This window comes from Mercenaria mercenaria, chromosome 9 (assembly GCF_021730395.1).
Source record: "Mercenaria mercenaria strain notata chromosome 9, MADL_Memer_1, whole genome shotgun sequence".
NCBI lineage: Eukaryota > Metazoa > Mollusca > Bivalvia > Venerida > Veneridae > Mercenaria > Mercenaria mercenaria.
Window position 1 is genome coordinate 26,574,875 of NC_069369.1, and position 22,026 is coordinate 26,596,900.

The 22,026-nt window shown below is 36.2% G+C and overlaps 1 protein-coding gene across 3 annotated transcripts in view; it reads right to left on the minus strand.

The window, feature by feature from the left end:
• LOC123546764 (disintegrin and metalloproteinase domain-containing protein 12-like) overlaps nucleotides 1-20,608 on the minus strand; it is a 70,272-nt gene extending 49,664 nt beyond the window's left edge. For all 3 annotated transcript variants that reach the window (XM_053551072.1, XM_053551073.1, XM_053551071.1), the window contains exons 1-4: nucleotides 20,469-20,608; nucleotides 16,940-17,049; nucleotides 3,867-3,943; nucleotides 540-621 (exon numbers count right to left, since the gene is read on the minus strand). In XM_053551072.1, the coding sequence (XP_053407047.1) occupies nucleotides 540-621; nucleotides 3,867-3,943; nucleotides 16,940-17,049; nucleotides 20,469-20,556 (357 nt within the window). In that variant the 5' untranslated portion in view covers nucleotides 20,557-20,608. The remainder of the gene's footprint in view (nucleotides 1-539; nucleotides 622-3,866; nucleotides 3,944-16,939; nucleotides 17,050-20,468) is intronic.
• Between the last annotated feature and the right edge of the window lie 1,418 nt (nucleotides 20,609-22,026).

A 22,026-nucleotide genomic window follows, 5' to 3' on the forward strand; every position in this document is an offset into this window, starting at 1 on the left:
TTGACACTTTAATTCTGGGTCTAGAATGCAAGAATTTCACTTGTTACGGTTATGGATGACAGTTAGGGACTGGACATTTAATATTTAGCTAAGTGTGAAGTTCTTGCTCTAAACAGTCAACACTCTGTCACATCATGTAGTTACAAGGAACATTTGTTCCATGTAATATTAAAATCCCTTGAGAACTGGCAGTGTTGTCATCCGGACACAAAACTGATCCAGTAAATCTTTGACCTTAATGTATGATCTTAATTTCTGAACTATGCCACAACTTGTTGGGACAAATAAAAATAACTTGATGAACTGCAGTTATGGATCTGAAAAAAAAACAAACAGACCCTATATACCTATTACCCATTACTGTGACCTTGACCTTGGTCTTGCAGGAATCGCATTCACTGCACTTCCTGAAAAATCATCACTGGTTCTTTGAATTACCTTAGTGAAGCTGGAGTCATGGCCCGAGGTCAGAAAACATTGGGACAACTTTTATAGCTGTTAAAGTTATTTATGTAAACAGTCTTGTTTCAATCACCTACCTTTTTATGATGTGGTCTTGTTAGTTTATAATTATTTTCATCTTTATAACCTTTTTCTACATATGCTTTGGAAAACAGGTGTCTGTAAACCAAAAATATAACTAGTAAGTAAAAATCTCTTCTGGAGGAAACAGAATGTTACAAATATGTTAATTTAAATACAAGCATGCACATTTTACAATTAGATATAATAATTTTTTAAGCAGTAAAGTTTTAGACATTTAACATTTATACTGTGAATAAGAATACTTTCTTTACTATAAATGAATACTATACTGTATAATGTATTTATCTGGTTCTGCTTAACATAACTTACAAACATAGCATCATATTTTTGGAAGATGCACAACAATGATATTAATATATAAGCAAGCCTTTATATTTCATCAAATCTTCATCAAGGAACTTCTGAAGGCAAAAACTAGGGAAAATCTTCATCAAAACAGTGAAAATCTCCATTTAAATACTATAGGCTATAGCTATGTTGCACCACCACTGTATGACTCACATGGTACAGCCTGTTCATACATCAACCACAATTTTACTACAAGTGCATCCTGTGGGTTTGACATGTGTCATATAAACGATCAAATTACCTTACAATCATTAAGGAACTGTTTTGTAGTGTATATATAGCATTGCACTGACACTATGATTTTCAGTACAAACTGGCGAATCCTAATATCAAACTTTGAAAGACTTATAAGATGGCAATTAAGAAAATAAAGCACTTCTTAGTCTGTACTATAAACTATGGTACAAATTACCATGTTAAAACAGATTTATACAAGCTTGCAGCGGTTTCATTAAGGACCCAGTGATGGGTGGGATTTCCCCCTTCTATAGCTGTCTGAAGTCGCGACTATTCCACCCCAACCCCACCCCCTGGTAGTCAAGAATGTTCTAAATGGGAGTTTGCCTAGACCCCCCTGAACTACTTTACAAGTTCCACCTTTTATTTCAGTGATTAATGACACCCCTGAGAATGAAAGGTGGTAGCATAAAAACACTTGAGCTAAAAAATCTCAGAACTGCAACATGTTAGGAACTTTTGTAATTCACAGTGCATTGTAATTGGGCTTTCAATATTTACTCATTTTGGCAGTAATTTTTACACATTTTCTACAAAGACAAAATATCAATAGTATACATATTTTATCAGATACGTAATTTAATAAAACCAGATGGGAGAATTGGTTTTATCAGAACTGTTCTAGTAGAAAGAAATCCATTTACCACATTGAGAGATAATCAGGCTAGATATCTATGTTTGCTGAGCTCTTGTAGAGAAAACTGGCATCTAATCATTACAAACTTTGAACTTCTATAGATAAATCTATATCCTATTATTTACAGTATACCATCTTTATACAATAAAATAATGTCTAACACCAGTCTGGCACCAAGAATAAATTGCTGTTTTTGTTTGCTTTAAAACTGATTTTTACCAAAATTTCTGTTATTGTGTACTCACGGCTGAGTAATATAACAGCACTTCATTTCTTTGTCTTTTTTTGGGATTCTAGCAAAATGTTTTATATCTTAAAACAAAAGTTACGTAGTTGTTTCAGTAGGGAAATCTGATCCTTTGTTGCCAAAAGCAAGTGGAATGACCATTTTAAGATGGATACCAGTATGGCCGCCAAATGTTGTTTTTTTTTCAGTTTTCCATCTACCTAAAGAAGATTTATATATGTGAATAACATCATCAAAATAATTTTGATGTGTGATAAATTTTAATTTTTCTTATTTTCAATATTCAAGAAGAAATAAAAAAGTTGTCTTTGGTCAAGAAAAGCAAACAAAAAGGTCCCTGTCTCTTGGAGCATAACTTTTCACCTGGATAAAATTGTGATACAATGGGAGAGAAGCTAAATTTGGTCAAACTGTAAAACCAACGCAATAAATTTCAATGACTTTAGACTGATTTAAGGCCCCTGTTTCCTACTAAAATGTGAAAGTCTATGTATTTTGTCCAAAAATAATCACATTAAGACTATGATATGCCCTTTGAATACTGACCTTATTCCAAAACGTTACAATTTCTTCCCACCTTATTGCATATTCTGCCAAATAATTTGACTGACTTTTTTTAGCTTAAACCCCCAACTGCCATATAAAAGCCAGAAGATGGCGCTGGGGCAGGTTTTTATATAAATTATGCATGTTTCACATCAGAGAGCCCTTTTTCAAAATTTTAAATAAACTACTGAATAAAAAGTTATGAAAAATTGCATAAATACACATTGAAACATTCTTTATCAATTGGTGTTTTTATTTTTTAAAACAAAAAATTGTGAAGTATAGTTTCAAAAAATTATTTAAACCTAACTGCCAAAAATTTGAATTTGCCGGGAGGAGCTAATGAGGTCATGAACCCTAGAGAAACAGAGAATGTAAACAATTCCCACGTGGTTAATTTTATCAACAAACTTGATCAGCAGAAGGCTTGATGTATCAATGGAATTAACACCTAGAGTGCATTGTAAAACTTTTCCAGAAAAGTAATTTTGAATTTTTAAACTGAATAGAATATCATATTCAATCATTTTTGCAGTTATATTTTTATGTGTTATTTAAAAAATGTTTTAAAGATATAGGGAACTAAATAACAGACATACAGTGATAAATTATTTCAAATAGCTTATCATTTTTATTAGACCTTATCACAGCAACACTTGCTAATTTGTGTGCATTGTGCTACATCTCAGACTTAAATAGTTTATTATTTCTGCATTTATTGCTACATTATCTCAATTAATGGACCTGCCAGCAATGACAGAAAAGTTAAGAATGTTTGATTTCGAGTTTCACTGTTCAATTTACATTAATAAGAAGTTTAAAAGTCAGGAATGCTAGTCTCAACTCAATTTTTCATAACAATGATATTGATATGGATGCACAAAATATGTATAATAATAATTTGTAATCATCAAAACATATAAGTTCATATTTCTTCTTCAACTGACCATTGTTTACATTTGCTTGTGAATCATTGAAAGTGAGCTATTTTTAGCTGACAGACAGCCTAGAGTAGCCTTGTTATTTGATAGGCTCCTCCTACAAAACTTACTGCCAGGGTAGTAAAAGTTGGGGCTTTAACTAATCAGCAAGGTGTAAACCTGGTGTTCTGAAAAATTATATCACAGAACAAGAGCCTTTTTATTCAAATTACCACTCCCCACTCATCAGAATCATGTAATATGTGATAAGCATTAATTTCATTGCACTTCAACTTTTAAATAAAGAAAGAGTTTAATTTAGAAAACTACCAGTGTAGTATTAGCATAATGAACTGATACAGTGTCAGAAGCAGTTAAAGCCTACCTGTTCCTTATTAAATCTATAACAAAGTTATCTGTTGCTGTATGAAACTTTATTGTCACTTCACTGTGGTGGCCCATCTGAAACAACAAATTAATTAAACAGTTAAAAAAAGAGATTTATAACATGTATAATGGTATTACTGATTAACTCTTATCATGCTGGACACAATAGATTCTGTCTTTGTGACCAGTGCAGTCTGATCATGATCAGCACTCGCTTTTCAGTCAGTATCTTTTTGGTAAGCACCCGTTTTAACAGTTAATGGTACTGTCTAAATTGAAAGATGGTCAAGTTCATTATAGAAATTTAGCAGGGTAAGGGTTAAGTATTTCTGCTATTGCTATAGCTTCAGGTACCTAGAATGAGGGAACCATGGGCTAGTCAATACTACTGGCAAACAATAACCAAACTCAAAACAACAAATATGTCAGCTTCTTTAACAGATATCTGACAGGGCACTCGTTTGGCCATTTTTGGGGCCGAATATGGGTACCATTCCCCTCATTAAATAATATGCAGGGTTCTCGCCAGGCTATTATCGCCTGTCGCGCGCGACATGCCTTCAGACTTTGAGTTGTATATTCGACATCGCTTATTTCCCCCGTCATCCCTTAATTGCTGAAGCGACATGTCATAAAATCATCCCAATAAACACCCCGATTAATCCGATAGTGTACTATGCCCCAACGATAACTTGATATTTACAAACATGACTATAAATAGATTAAAATGGAACATAGGGAATTCAACATTTTCCTAACATATTACAATCTAAATATTTCCAGGTTTTGTAGCAGTTACGAATTAGCTCAGTGGTAAAGCATGCAGTCCATGTACAACAGATCTTTTGCCATGTGGGTTCGAAACTTAGCATCCACATTTATTTTTTTAAAAATTTTTTATTTCACTTTTGCATAAAAATTAAGATTCCTTCATGAGCTCTGTGACAATACGAAGAGAGGTATCTAAAGGCGATATGGTAGAATAGAATAGTTTATTACATAACAAAGATGATATTGATTAAATGCATGCACTAAGCCATGCAAATAATGAACATATTAGTGTGTTATATCAAGACATATATAGAAATACAAGTAAGCCCACGGCAGAATGTCGAGCCCACCAGCACCTTTGACCTCTAAGTGCGACCTTGACCTTGGACCTAGGGACCTGCTTCTTACACACGCACATACACCGAAATTGGTGTGGCGACTATATCGAGCTCACCGCAAGCGCGCTCGACAACAAACCATCAAAGAAAGAAACAAAAATACGGAAGCGAAAATGAAAACGAATAGGAAAAACAAAAACAAAATCTGAAAAAAAAAAAACAACAACCCTCGTGATGATTCGAACCCACAAAACGATCTGCTTCCACCCAATTATTGTCTGCATTTTACCCAACTGAGCTATGTTGCCATATAGTTAGTGGATATTTGAAATGAAAGAAATACTAATAATTGCGTGTCAAGTAATGTGCAAGCATTATGAATGGTTATTTCATCAGTTATCATGAATTACACTCGTCCTCGCGTTTCGGCGGGAATCACGTTATCATTGGGGACTAGTATTCGAAAAGCTTCCATGTGCTACCCGATAGATTAGGTAAAGCGATGCGAGTTAAGATAACCGATAAACCAATGACAGCTTCCTATATGTGGAACGTGTGACGTAAATTTCATCGTAGCTCCGCCTTTAAATCCTTTGACAGGCGGCATCTTGGGATGTGTACATGAAAGTGACTGTTTTCGCAAGTTTTAAGATTATACATGTCATTAGATATAATGACAGATGATTCAACAATTATCGTCCGAATGTTTTTCGCAATCAAGGAAAGACAATGTAAAAAATTAAGTCAAAAATTGTGCAACACGGTAAAATGCTTTTGAACAATTATCGCCGTAATATTAATGTTTTTCACATGTATGAAATGTGTTTTCTCGGGCGGAATATCGAAAAGACAATGCAAGAATTAATGTTTTCTGTCGTCACTTTCAAAAAAGAACTTGCAGAGAAAAGTTTGAAATACCCTTCGTGCATTATTTCAACACGAACGGACACTTTGGTAGAACCACCGACCTTCCGTAAGCCAGCTGGATGGCTGTCTCACATGAAGAATTCAACGCCCCGAGTGAGGCTCGAACCCACATCAATGAGGGGCAAGTGATTTGAAGCCAGCGACCTTAACCACTCGGCCACGGAGGCCCCGGTCACAATTTCAGAATCCCTCCCAGCCACGCCAAATGGCCATTGATCCAAAATGGAAACCAGCGTTTCCCTGGATGACAGTCTCAGATTGTGTTGTTTTACATGTATGTACAACAAACAGTTGACATTTTCAAAAACTTAAAATAGATAAGTTTTCAGCAAATAAACTCCGCAGAAATAGAAGACATAAACTTTAAAATACAAATAGATCTGTGTGCAGCGCTAAAATTGTGTTGTTTTATGTATAATAAATAGTAAATGAACATTTTTAGCAACTTAAAATTGATGAACTTTGAATTGTCATTCAGCAAATAACTCCATAGGATTTTTATGACCTAATATCTTTTCTTGTTGTACATGTAAATGATGCTTATTAATCACTGAAAATACCACTACGTTTTTCACTCTGAAATGCACCAGAATGCACCAAAAAGAGTTGTAGTAACACAAAATTTTCTGGGGTGACCATACCCCCCATGCAGGAGGGGACACCCCTCCCACACCCACCCCTTTGCTCGTCAGAAAATATCCTTCTGCAACATGCCTTCAGAAAATCCTGGCTAGAACCCTGATATGTTTTTTTCCCCTTTCTCAGAAGAAAATTCCCCTGATAAGGTGTTTGACACAACTATATATGAGCCGTGCCGTGGGAAAACCAACATAGTGGCTTTGCGACCAGCACGGATCCAGACCAGCCTGCGCATCCGCGCAGTCTGGTCAGGCTCCATGCTGTTCGCTAACAGTTTCTCCAATTCCAATAGGCTTTAAAAGCGAACAGCATGGAGCCTGACCAGACTGCGCGGATGCGCAGGCTGGTCTGGGTCCATGCTGGTCGCAAACCCACTATGTTGGTTTTCTCATGGCACGGCTCATATGAACTCTCTTTCAAGTTGTATTATAATGCCTCTAAGGAACAATACTGCTTCAATAGAGTTACATTAGTTAACAAGAGCTGTCGGAGGACAGCAACGATCGACTATTTAACAGCCTTGTCGCTTGAATGAATAAGAAAGTGGAAAAAGGGGCATAATTTAGTAAAAAAGTAAAATAGGGTTATGGAACCTGCAAAGTGCTTATCAGCTCATGACAGTGGACAAGTGTATGAAGTTTCAATCCATTCCCATTAGTGGGTACTGAGATACCAGCTTACATATAAGAATCTAACCCAAAAACTCCTAAGTTGAAAAAGGGGCATAATTTTGTAAAATGCAAAGTTGAGTTATTGATCCTTTGCACTGCATGTCAATCATGACAGTGAACTAGTGTGTGAAGTTTCAATCCTTTCCCATTAGTGGATACTGAGATACCAGCTTACATACAAAAACTTAACCAAAAATTTCTATGTTGAAAAAGGGGCATAATTTTGTAAAAAAGCAAAATAAAGTTATGGGACCTGCTTTGTGCATGTCAGATCATGACAGTGAATAAGTGTGTGAAGTTTCAATCCATTCCAGTTAGAGAGTACTGAGATACCAGCTTACATACAAAACCTTAACCAAAAAGTTCTAAGTCGAAAAAGGGGCATAACTTTGTAAAAAAGCAAAATAGAGTTATGGAACCTGTGCAATGTAAGTCAGTTTATCACAGTAAATAAGTGTGTGAAGTTTCAATCCATTCCCACAAGTGGTTACTGAGATACCAGCTTACATACAAAACCTTAACCAAAAATTTCTAAGTCGAAAAAGGGGCATAATTTTGTAAAAAAGCAAAATAGAGTTATGGAACCTGTGCAATGTAGGTCAGTTTATCACAGTGAATAAGTGTGTGAAGTTTCAATCCATTCCAACAAGTGGTTGCTGAGATACCAGCTTACATACAAAAACTTAACCAAATCGGGACGCGGACACCGACGCGGACGCCGACGCGGACGCGGACGCCGACGCATGGGCGAGTCCAATAGCTCTACTATTCTATGAATAGTCGAGCTAAAAATGATTGAAAACAGTATTAATATGTGTGAAAAGCAGTAAAATATATGTGGCTAAAAACTTCCCCTTTTTGTCTTAAAACGAAGAAAAATTCCCCTTTCTAAGGGTATGGGTAACTGTCCCCAAAAGTTGTCTAGTGCCCTGTCTGATATTCCCTGATTTTTTTTAAAATATAATTATGTAAACTATTAAAAGTATTTATCATCATCATCTTGAATATATTTTATTTCAAAAGATTGTTTGTTTCAGACTAGCTTATCCATACTGATGCACCCTTGCTAAATCATTAATCACCAAACAGCCTAAACTATTAACAATTATCTCCCTTGTCCATTAATATAAACTGCTGAAATAACACTCCATTAAAACTAAAAACTTGTTTCTTTTATATCAGACATAATTTTCAAATTAACAAATCTGAAATAGGAAACAAGATAAAATGGCTAAGTGCTTTTATTATATTCAGCTTTCTAAAGGAATAAAATCTTATTCTGATAACATTCATTGACCATTTCTATTAATGTCGTTCACATGATCAACATTCACTGCTTTCACCTATTAAGTAAACTACCAGATATATAACACAGGTCAAAAGGAATATAATATTCCGTTTATAACATATTTTTCAGGTCTGCATGAAAATAAATATTCCAGCCCATCTAAACAGGCTGGTATTACAACAGGATTTTGTCTAAAAACAATGAAAAAGACTGTAGCTTTTCAATCCTTATATGAGCCGTGCCATGGGAAAACCAACATAGTGGGTGTGCGACCAGCAAGGATCCAGACCAGCCTGCGCATCCGCGCAGTCTGGTCAGGATCCATGCTGTTCGCTTTCAAAGCCTATAGTAATTAGAGAACCTGTTAGCGAACAGCATGGATCCTGACCAGACTGCGCGGATGCGCAGGCTGGTCTGGATCCTTGCTGGTCGCAAACCCACTATGTTGGTTTTCTCATGGCACGGCTCATATAATAATATATAAACATATTAAGCATTATGAATAAACAGGCCGCCGGCTAGCTGGTCTTGCATTTAATTTCTATAATATAAATAACTTTAATCATAATACCAAACATTGTATATACTTGACTTTTAACTTACTTTTAACAGATTTCATTCTAGTATGGAATTACTGATATATATATATATATAAACCAGCAGCTAAATTTCATACATTATTTTCATGTTACACTGAAGATGCAAGGCTCAGCTACAACAATGCGAGAAAGAAAGTACAAATATTTTTTTGTTGCTGTTGTCAAGTTTAACATCACATTGACACAATTATTAGTCATAAGGCAACTTTCCAGCTTTTCTTGGAGGAGGAAGACCCAGGTCCTGTTTCAGACATAATTTCCAGCACAGGCAGACACCTGTGTAGAACCACTGACCATCTGTAAGCCAGCCACATGTAACAATTCTACACCCTGAGTGAGTTTCGAATCTGCAGCATTAAGGGGCAAGTGACTTGAAGTCAGTGACCAGTTTTTTGCTTAAACCACTCTGCAACAGAGGCTTCTCAAGTACTTTAAATGAGACAGAAGGATAGAGGACATGAGGAGGACAGTACAAAATTATTATTATGTTTTCTAGACATTTTATGTCACTACCCTAGGAATCAACACCATCACAGGTCACTAGCCTTCCACTTAAAAATAACAAGACGCACAATGTCAGTAACATATATCAATGTTCTTTAACAATACCATTTAAGGTTAATGATCACCTTATTCAAGTGATGTTGACCCTTACATTTGTTTTGATTACTTCATTTTATATATTTTAACAGTCTACATAGCTTTGATGACAGGTTAAGAAAATACCCTTAGACATCTCTACAAAAGTATTTAGTTCATCATATTTTTTAAACAAATGTTACTTAGCTTGACTGCAAGTCTTCGAACTTACTTCATAATAGCTCTCAAAATATTCAGCAGACATTCACAACAGCTATATTTGCCTATCAACCCCAAAACTTCCTACCTACAAAGTTTGGTGAAAATCAACCAGATTTAAATAAAAGGTCCAGCCTTATTAAATGTGTAAGTGTCCCGAACAACACGCCCTGGACAGGAAAATAATAATGTAATTCATTGTAATTATTTCCTTCCATTTTCATTTGAAATACTTAAATACTGTGCATGTAATGTATACATATTAAGTTCTTTTCTTTGAAACATAACATTTTCAGTCAGTACACAAAGTTTAAAGAAATTCTGTCTGTAGGAAAAGTTTTGCCTATATACATAATTATAGAAAACTGTCAGATGTGTTTTTAAGCAAATTTGTATCCATGTTGCTGGGAAATTAGGAATCTGAACGCTGACCACTTATATCCATTAACATTGAAAAAAAAATCTACTAGGAACTGTTCAGACTTGTGTTAGTTACGCCCATCAACTATAAGTGGTCTTCCTGGTTTGTTCTGTTAGAACCAGTTACCATGGCCACTTGAAAAAAAAGCCACTTACATTTATTAAGTATGTGAGATAATATTGCTGTTTTGATGCTAAATATTAGAGAATGATGCAGCAGTCCAATTCCAATAATTATGCATTCTTACTTGGCAGACAGCAAGTTGGATCTACCTGTTACTATTGCAGACAAATCAAGAACACTGTACAACAGTATTTAGGTTATATGCAACAGCAGTCAGTTAACTGTTATTCTGCTATAATATCTATAATGAACTTGTCCATCTGTTAATTTGGACAGTGCCATTAACTGTTAAAAGGGATGCTTACCAAAAAGATACTGACTTATTGGCATACAGTGCAGATCTTGATCAGACTGCACAGATGTGCAGGCTGATCATGATCTACACTGGTCACAAAGGCACAATCAATCGCGTTCAGCATGGTAAGGGTTAACCAAACTAAACAAGTGCTTTTTCTCTGCAAGTACAGAAGCTGACAACTCCTGCACATGGAATCAGAAGCTTTAGATGTACCTACATACTGTCATATCACTAGAGAGACAATTCACTATATCGTATAAGGATCAAACTCCTCTCCTCTCCATTCACAGTTTTGAGTTCTATCTCAAGTGAGCTAACAACAACATACATAGTATCACAGAGAAAGTGTAAGGCCAGTGTGTAAGGAAAGAGTTCTTAAATTTAGGTACAGAAACAGTGTGACCTAAGTTTATGAGAATCAATGAATGATTTATAACCTACAGTTACATAGGCGAACAAACTCAACATCTGGAAATTAAGTCCAGGTCCAAGTTTTGTAAAATTCTTCATCTTTGGCAATATTAGAAACAGAAAAAGTTCAATTTAGCTATGCTTGCAAAGCTGGGCTTAATGAAAGTAGGGAAACACATGTTTTGTAGGATTCCAAACATAAGTTGTAGGGTAATTATATTTTTAACTTTAATAATTTATTGTTTCACTTTTACATCATCTCCTTGTTATACAGGTATTAAAGGAAAATTTAACAAGAACAGCCTATAAAAGATCTTCTCTATCTAATTAAAATCATTAAGTTTGATTATACTATCATTTCCTCCTAACAGGCAGCCAAAATGTAATTTAATAAGCATGTCAGACTATCTATGAAGCCTGAGGCAGTTGTTAAGCAACTAAATTACAACTACTTATAAAACAGTGGATGATCAAAGATGATCACATGATACAACACTGACCAACACCCCCAGGGGATAACAACCAGGAATCATATGATACATGTGTCACCTCTTTTAAACAACATGTACATCTGAACTCACAAAGACTAGACAACTCTGAAATTAATTTTTTGAACACAATGTAATTGTGGTTTATAATATAACTGCATCTGGTTTGTGGAACAATAATAACAGTAATATAATACTGATAACTACTTTATTTATTGAGATTACATGTACATTTATTAATGGCCTAGTATGTAAACTTTAAAGATGAAATGCAGGCTTCTAATCCAGTGGTGGTTGGTTCAAACCATACCTGGGCCATGACTGCTTCCTCAAAGGGACAAAAACTCTTGTTTCTTTCAGAAAAAAACAAAAAACCCATGACTTAAAACTTCCAGTAGTATTTTTATTAAAATATATACAAGTAAAATTTTGGAAGCATGTCATACTTTGGAAACAGGGTGCAACATAAATACTGAGCATGCTCAGATTTTACTGAAAAAAAAAAAACTAGAAATGTGTCCATTGGACACGGATGTCCCTACATACTCTGTCATCCTCTAAAATAGCAAAGTTTTTAGTAAAGACCATCTTCACATGATTGTGGGAGGTTCAACTAAAAGTTTGAAGCAAATTGTATTCAGATAAGGCTGTGCATCTGAGCATCCTTCAAAAAGGGTATGAGGAGTTGAGGGGCAAGTGATTTGAAATCTGGGATCACTCGGCATCACAGTCCCTTTGAAATAACAAGAAATTTGTTTTATACGTAAAATCAATATATATCTTTCACTTGCAAACACCAGATATTAAATTTTCTCTCATTGCTATGCCACTCAAGAAAGTACTGCACCTGATATTCACAAGGTTTTGTTTGTTTTGTTTTGGGTTTAACGCTGCTTTTCAACAGTATTTCAGTTAGGTAACAGCGGACAGTTAATCTAACAAGTGTTTCCGGAGTCTGTACCAGTATAAAACTGTTCTCTGCAAGTAACTGCCAACTTCCCCACATGAATTTGAGGTGGAGGAAGAATGATTTCAGACACAATGCTTTTATAAAATCGTTACGGAGAACATATATGGCCGGCCCGGGGAGCGAACTCACATCCCCCGCGATCTGTAGATCTGGCTCTCCCTTTTGAGCTACACATGTAAGCGGATGGGTGATGTTCACTAGGTGGAAGATATTTCAATCTTATTACACTGAAACAGACAAAAATTTATTATCCTCTATTTTATTGCAAATGACATTATATCCTATGAAACATGTTAAGGATATACGTTTTTCAATTGTCCTCATATGAGCCGCGCCATGAGAAAACCAACATAGTGGGTTTGCGACCAGCATGGATCCAGACCAGTCTGCGCATCCGCGCAGTCTGATCAGAATCCATGCTGTTCGCTAACAGTTTCTCTAATTCCAATAGGCTTTGAAAGCGAACAGCATGGATCCTGACCAGACTGCGCGGATGCGCAGGCTGGTCTGGATCCATGCTGGTCGCAAACCCACTATGCTGGTTTTCCCATGGCACGGCTCATATCATTAATTATCTTAGCCATGTAAGTGTTTCCTCTCCTTTCCCCTATTTCCAGTTTAATGTAAACAAATCCCTACAAGTAAGTACTAATATCCTGACAAGTATAATTGTGTTTAAACTAACTATCCATTTAGTAATAACTGAGATAGAGTGAAACTGCACCAAAACTTTCATGTGAAATTCTAAGTAAAAAGGGGGGATAATATATGAAATACTGACCAGAGCAAGAGTTATGGTCCTTGTGTCATCTGATGTAAGTGATGATGTGGAACAACTATTCTAAGTTTGAATCAAATCCTCTTTTTAATAACAGAGATATAGTGAAAATGCATCAAAATTAACCTTAAATTCTAAGTAAAAGGGGGTACAATTCATTAAAAAAATTGGTGTCAGTGGCATGGACCTTGTGTCATATATTGTGGGTGATGATGTGGTACAACCATTTTAAGTTTGAATCAAATCCGTTTCGTAATAACTGAGATAGAATGAAACAGCACCAAAACTTGAACCTGAAATTCAAAGTAAAAAGGAGGGACAATTCATAAAATAATGGTGCAGGAGTTATGGCCCTTGTATCATCTGATGTGAGCAGTGATGTGGAACAACTATTTTAAGTTTGAATCAAATCCTCTCTGTAATAACAGAGATATAGTGAAAATGCATCAAAATTAACCTTAAAGTCAAAGGGGGCATAATTCATAAAAAATTGGTGCCAGAGTCATGGACCTTGGTTCATATGATGTGGGTGATGATGTAGAACAATTATTTTAAGTCTGAATCAAATCCATTTAGTAATTACTGAGATAGAGTGCATCAAAAACTTTAACTTGAAATTCTAAGTAATAACTTTAAAAGGGGGAATAATTTATGAAATATTGGTGTGAGAGTTATGGCCCTTGTTCAATATGATGTGGGCTTGATGAGGAATAAATATCTTAAGTGTGAAACAAATCCATCAAGTAATTACAGATATAAAGAGAAAGTGCGTCAAAACTAAAACCAAGGTCCGAGACGCAGGGTTGAGTACGACAGCTTTACATATTTCGTTTAGTCAAGCTAAAAACAATAGGGGTCATCTACTCAGTGTTTATTGTCTGACGGCCAAAGTGTTCTTTATTAAGCTGAAAATTCTTCAGTTTCAAGGCCAGTGTGAAATGACCTCTTACCTACTGACCACCAAGAAGTATGACAATTGTAGGCCTGGCGTTCTTTAGTTATTGACTGGAACCTGTTTTCTGACTCAAGTCACTGTGACCATGACCTTTAATCTTCTGACCCCCTTAAACATAGGGGTCATCTACTGACCACTAGCAATCATACATGTACTGTGAAGTCTAAACATTGTTAAACCAAGCATTCTCAGGTTACTGATTGCAAACCGAATGGTCTACTGATTGACAGACCAACAGACTACAATGACTAAATTGGACCTCCAAATAAATATGCCCCCTCATCTTTGAAATGAAGGGTGGAGGGAGTTGGGGGATACAAATTGCATATTTATACCTCCTAAACAGCACCTAGGTCTCACAAGTTAGTATCTCAAATGCCATTTTTGCAACAAAACAGACTACAGACCAATCTTATCAACTGAACATGAAAAAGAGCAGATACAATGTACAAAAAACATAACTCTATTATTTACGACAATGCCAGTTTTACTTTATAGCCTAGTGGAAGAGCGCCACCTAGCGTGTTGGAGGTTATGGGTTCAATCCCTGGCCAGGTCATACCAAAGATGAGAAAAATAATACAGCATTTAGAGGATACATGTAGTACTAGGGCTGGTCAGCCTGGTGTCAGTATAATGTGACTGGGTGGGTGATCATGTCATGTGTCTATGGCATGATATTCCAGTGAGACAGCAATATAAAGTTGCGCTCACTGCTAATGGTAGACACTGTCATTTATATGACTGAAAAATTGTTCAAAAGACGCTAAACATGAACGCACTCACACAGACACTTGACCTTATGACATTGCCAGTTTAACCCTTCACACCGCATTGGTACAATGATACAATCTTAGACTTAAATCATTATCCTGAAAGTCTGAATCCTGCCAGAAAGGTATAGACTCTGGACTATTTACAAGGAAGTACAATGTATGCAAGGTATGTCATTGACAAAAATGACAAAATATTTTGGGCAGACATCTTTGTACGCACAAATACCTGTCTAGAAATTCCGCCACTGAAGGTACACTTTATTTACAATGCAAATTAAACTGTTTAGAAATTCAAAATAAAATACGTAAGGATGTGACTGAAGTAACTAGAGCTATCACTAAAGGTGATGAATGTACTCCCCCTCATGCACTGGCACAGTACATTTGTACATTGCAATATGACACACACAAGACTGCATAATTATGTGGACTGTATGTTTACAGTATAGTAGTAACAAAAAACAAAGTCCCAATGCCATAACTATGCAGAATATTTATCTAAAAGAACGTAACATGCACCATGCACAACTAGGGTTGGTACTGATCACTTGTGTGAAGTTTCATTAAATTATGTGCAAGGTTCGGAAGATTAGGCGCGCACAAGATTGCATATGCAGACTGTAATAGTAAGTTAAAATGGCCTCAACGTGAAACTAGTCTATGTGTATATAGAAATAGAAGCAGATAGACTAGTTTCGCGTTGAGGCCACAGTATGTACATAGTATGTTAACAAGAAACAAAGTCCCATAACTCTGCAATTTTTGTTGTTGAAAGAACCTAACATGCCCCATGCACATCTACTGTTGTTACTGATCACTTGTGTGAAGTTTCATTAAATTGTGTCAAGAGGATAAGAAGAGATGGTGCGCACAAGATTGTGTCTATGTATATAGTATAGTAACAAAAAACAAAGTCCTGTAACTCTGCAAGTTTTTTTCCTGAAAGAACCTCACATGCCCCATGCACAACTAATGTTGTTACTGATCCTTGTTGAAGTTTCATATGTTCAGGATGAGAAGAGGGCCCAATTGTGTCTAGTATATGTATAACAAAAAAATTAAATCTGCAATGTCAAAGACTAGAGCAATGAGGAGATATGGTAAGTTTCAAGCAAGATTGGAGTACACTACGAGCAGGGACAACAACTGAAACCAGTATACCCTCCCTTACAACTTTGTTGTCGGGGGTGGGGTGGGGGGGGGGGGGGGGGGGTACAAAAATCACGAAGTTACCTGTTTTACAGTACCCAATTCAGTTTAGCACAATTCAAACAAAATCATGGAGTTTAGTCTAATACCAAACTGACCCTGGAAGCTTATCTGTTTATCTGATACTGCACAGGAGAGCTTGCTTTGTAATTTTATTAGTCAAGGGACCACACTGAACAGGGGTCATTGTTTAAGTTTACATTGGTTTGCATTTAACTGTAGACACCCGTGTGTACTGCACAGGCACAGTTTTTTTATCCTTTGGACCTACGGATGTTTGCATTTCTGTACCTTTTCAGTTTAATTTTTTGCCTTCTAGATTGACCAAAAAAGTTTCTTTCCTAAGATCTTAGGCACAAACAGAGGAGCAAATTATATACTGGTGCGAATAATACATGCATATATCTACAGTATTTTCCACATGTTCATGCTCAATGCAGTTTTCTCAGGTATAAGTTTGGCGTGGCTGTTTATTTAAACTTGTATCTTTATCCTGCAAAAAAATTTACACTGAAAATATTTTTATCAATTACTTCAATGTAAAATAAGTATTAAACGATAATCTTTGACTGCGATGCAAAAAGTATGTTAAAAATGACTTTCAAAAATACCTTATCTTTTGTAGATGGCAACTGTCTGTCACCTTTATATATCACAGGTTTAACAATCTCATGATGGGAGAATTCAGATGCTGCTGTTTTAAACAATGGTTTGAAGTCATCTGAAAAAAAAGAAAATAGCGTGAACCGCTGAAGCACAGCGACACATTCTGCCTGGCACTCAAATGATCTCTCTGACATAATCTCATACCTTAGTTGCGATGGATACCATCATGAATGAGACATCTATAAGCTGAAAAACTTATTTCTCGATTGGCTTAAAATAAACTAGTATAAACTAGAGCTATCACTAAAGGTGATGAATGTACCCCCCGCATGCACTGACACAGTACATTGCAATTTGACGCACACAAGATTGCATAATTATGTGGACTGAATGTATAGAGACTGTATGTATACAGTATAGTAACAAAAAACAAAGTCCCATAACTATGCAGAATATTTATCTAAAAGAATGTAACATGCACCATGCACAACTAGGGTTGGTACAGATCACTTGTGTGAAGTTTCATTAAATTGTGTGTAAGGGTTTGGTAGATTAGGCACGCACAAGATTGCATATGCAGACTGTATGTACATAGTATGTTAACAAGAAACAAAGTCCCATAACTCTGCAATTTTTGTCGCTGAAAGAACCTAACATGCCCCATGCACAACTACTGTTGTTACTGATCACTTGTGTGAAGTTTCATTAAATTGTGTTAAGGGGATGAGGAGAGATGGTGCGCACAAGATTGTGTCTATGTATATAGTATAGTAACAAAAAAACAAAGTCCCATAACTCTGAAAAAACATTTTCTGAAAGAACCTAACATGCCCCATGCACAACTACTGTTGTTACTGATCACTTGTGTGAAGTTTCATTAAATTGTGTCAAGGGGATGAGGAGAGATGGTGCGCACAAGATTGTGTCTATGTATGTAGTATAGTAACAAAAAAACAAAGTCCCATAACTCTGCAAATTTTTTTTCTAAAAGAACCTAACATGCCCCATGCACAACTACTGTTGGTACTGATCACTTGTGTGAAGTTTCATTAAATTGTGTCAAGGGGATGAGGAGAGATGAAGTGCACAAGATTGTGTCTATGTATATAGTATAGTAACAAAAAAACAAAGTCCCATAACTCTGCAAAAAAAAAATCTAAAAGAACCTAACATGTCCCATGCACAACTACTGTTGGTACTGATCACTTGTGTGAAGTTTCATAAAATTCTGTCAAGGGGATAAGGAGAGATGGTGTGCACAAGATTGCGTCTACGGACAGACGGACAGACAGACAGACAACCTGAAACCAGTATACCCCCCCCCTTACAACTTTGTTGTCGGGGGGTACAATTACATATATTACTATTATTAGCATCTGAAAAGGACACTGGCATTTGCATTTCATATTAGTATATTACTGCTGCAACTTTTCACCTTATGCAAGACTAATGTAGGCAGACACCTTATTACACAAACTGAAGCCATTAAAAATGTCCCCCCCCCCCCATGATGTATTTTAAAATGACTGATCCTTCTGTCCATTTACTTCATCAAAAACTTTGACAGTAGAACACTCAACTGGCTTGTAAAATGAAACAGTGATTTCTACGTAAACTGACCCCAAATGAAACAAGATTTTCAAGAATGCTTACAAGTGCATCTTTTAATTCATTGGCCTATGCTTAAATGACTGATTCAGCAACTTGAAAAGTGTAAATAGCTTAGTCATCAGACTCATCTGAACATACATGTACATGTATGAAAATAAATTAAAATTTTACCTCAAGATTATTTCTGACATATTTATAATGACTAAAACCCAATTGTTGATTCTCTCAATCAGCAAAATCAATAACAGTTAACAGTTTGTAATCAATTATCATTAACACCCTTTCAAATAACCAAGCTTGTAGCCTAATCAAAACGGTTTTAATGTGTCATGGTTTTATTATTGCCTGAGGATTGTAATATTTTTTGCAACAGTATTAATTTTTCCAAACAATGAAGTATTTTCAAAGGCCATTTTTTGGAACAAATTAAACCAATTCCCTCTGCAGAAAGAGGTTTCCCCTCCCCTGTTTTGACAAAAATTCCCCTTGAAATACTTCAGAGAATGTGAATTTGGCGCCTGCACCTGGATACACAATGGTAACAGAGCTCCAGATAAGCTTTTGGTGCAATTGGGTATTTACCCATCAGCTTTTGTCCTAAATGGGTATTGGAAATCTGAATTTGGTAAAAATAATATCATTTCCCAGCCTTTTCAGAAGTAATTGGGTATTTGCTAAAACCAGTTGGGTATTTCACCAGTCTCGCACAAACAACTGAGTATTTTTTGCTTACAGCATATATGGTATATCATTAACCAGGAATGACTAACTACATAAAAGTACTTTAATAGCACCCTTCAATGTTTAATACAAAAGTGTATTTAAAACTAATGAAATGTTATTTATTAAAACAGTACTGTCTTTTTAAATTGTTTTTACATGCCTGTAAGCGATCAATGTAAACATTGTGTATTTTAATTCATAGTACCAAAGATATTTATTTTCTCCAATCATTTAATGTATTCTGAGATACTTTGGTTCCATACTGCTGTTATTTCTTTTTCACTTTTAATGCAATCAGAGATCAATTTATCAATATCCCGAACGATGTGTTCACCGCAATATGCATTCTCCTGTAAGATGTCATCAAGTATCGATGACACTACATCGTCGCAAAGAGATAACTGTCATTGTTGAACATCAAAATATCCCACTAATTTGTTTGTGCTGCAACGATGTTTTTTCTTCACTCTTTTACATTTTTAGGCGTAAAGAAATTGTTTACAAAGCTTCCAAATAACACCGATCAGCAGATTGAATGGTCCTGTGATTTTTCCGATAAATTGCAACCTGTTTTGTGGTAACATATAACCAGTCAGTTGTCTAGCGTTAAAGTCTTGTACCCGTTCTAGTAATCAGGAAAATGCGATATGCAAGCAATTCTTTATGAATTGGGCATAAGGAATATTAAATGCGTCTTAGTACACACACTGTATGAATTCAATTGGGTTTTCAACAATGCGCAAATACGCAGCTTATCCGGAGCTCTGATGGAGATGAAAAAATAATATAGAAGTCGGGACTAGGAATGTGGCAGGGGCAAATGTTCTAAAACTAAGTGTCTGTGGGCGAGACACTTTTGCCCAGATACTGACTACTGAGATATTGTTTTTTTTTTTAAATATAAACATTTTTAAAGGCCAGCACAAATTATTTGACAAGTGGCTTTGCAATTTGCACAAAATTAACCACAAATTCTTGTGAAAGATTATTTGAGTTTCCAAAAATTTCTAATTCACATTTAAGTTCTAAAGATTAAATCAATAAATACAATCCTACAAAGACCTAATTGAACTGTGTTTTATTTTTTAATGGCAAAAGCCGAGAACAACCGCATATTCTTCCATCTTCAGCAACTATTTATTCAATCATTATGTTATCGATCTCGTTTGATTATGAAATATATCTACAGTTAAATTTTACCTGTCCTCATTTCAATTACATCTCCAAAGACTTTGTTACAACAAAACATAAAATAAATAAATCCAAATAAATATGCATTTAGCTCCATCTTTTATCATTTTGTGCGGATGCTTACAATGCAAGAATTTTTAACAAACGAAACTAACGGTTGAGAACGACTAAATCCACCGATAGAGCCAAAGGCTAGAAGATACTAAATATTTCCGCAACTTGCCTTCTAACAAAATATACAGTATTTCACTTCTTGTGAGATAACAAATTTGTCGAAAAATAGAGAAAATACGGGTAGAACTTAAATAGCGTGCACGCCATATCTGTAACACTCAAAAGACGACCTCAATTAGAACAAACATATCAACAGATTAACAATAAATGCAAACAGAACACTAGGTTTCTTTAAACCCAACATCAAAACAAAACACAAAAAGGTCAACAGACACGCGCACAGGTTAACAGACATAAGCTGGAAATGGTCCAGCGACGCACAGTCAGATGGGTTAAAACGATTATTCACGATACACGAGCGTAAAGGACCCATAGAACGCCTTAGGCTGGAGCACACTTGAGAAGAGACGTCTAGACTCCAAACTGGTCATGTTTTGCAAGATTTATCACCATCTTGTGGCCATCCCGCCTCCAACATACTTAGAAGTCCCAACCAGGTTAACCAGACAGATGGTGCCCTCAGTCTCCGCCAAATTCACGTCATTTCGGACTTCTTTAAATTCTCCTTCTTCCCTCACACCACGTACAGTGCTGTGGAACAGGTTACCCCCCGCATATAGCGACTTTGCCTGATCTTGAATCTTTCAAGCAGGCAGTGGCCCTGTCCAAGTATTGAATATAGCAGTTGTTTTTAACTTTCTTTCACTTTACTACTGTTTTTAACATTTTAACAATCATGCTATGTTTCATATTCTTACTATGTCTGGAACTGAAAGTACGGTGTTCCGTTTGGACAATCGTGACTTATTATTTAAAACTAAACCGCGATGCACGATGGTTACAGGTACGATGACGAAAACGCGATGGCGCGATGGCACGATGATGAAACAACGATGGCACGATGATGAAATCGCAATGGTGCGATGGTTCGATGGTGAAATGTTGATGTAATATCGCGTTTTCATCATCGTACCATCGCGTTTTCACCATCGCACCATCGTGCCATCGCGTTTTCATCATCGTACCATCGTGCCATCGCGTTTTCATCATAGTACCATCGCGTTTCCATCATCGTGCCATCGCGTTATCACCATCGTATCATCGCGTTTTCACCATCATGCCATAGCGTTTTCACCATCGTGCCATCGCGTTATCACCATCGTACCATCGCGTTTTTACCATCGTGACATCGCGTTTTCATCATCGTACCATCGCGTTTTCACCATCGTGCCATCGCGTTATCACCATCGTACCATCGCGTTTTTACCATCGTGCCATCGCGTTATCATCATCGTACCATCGCGTTTTCACCATCCTGCCATCGCGTTATCACCATCGTACCATTGCGTTATCACCACCGTACCATCGCGTTTTCACCATCGTACCATCGCCT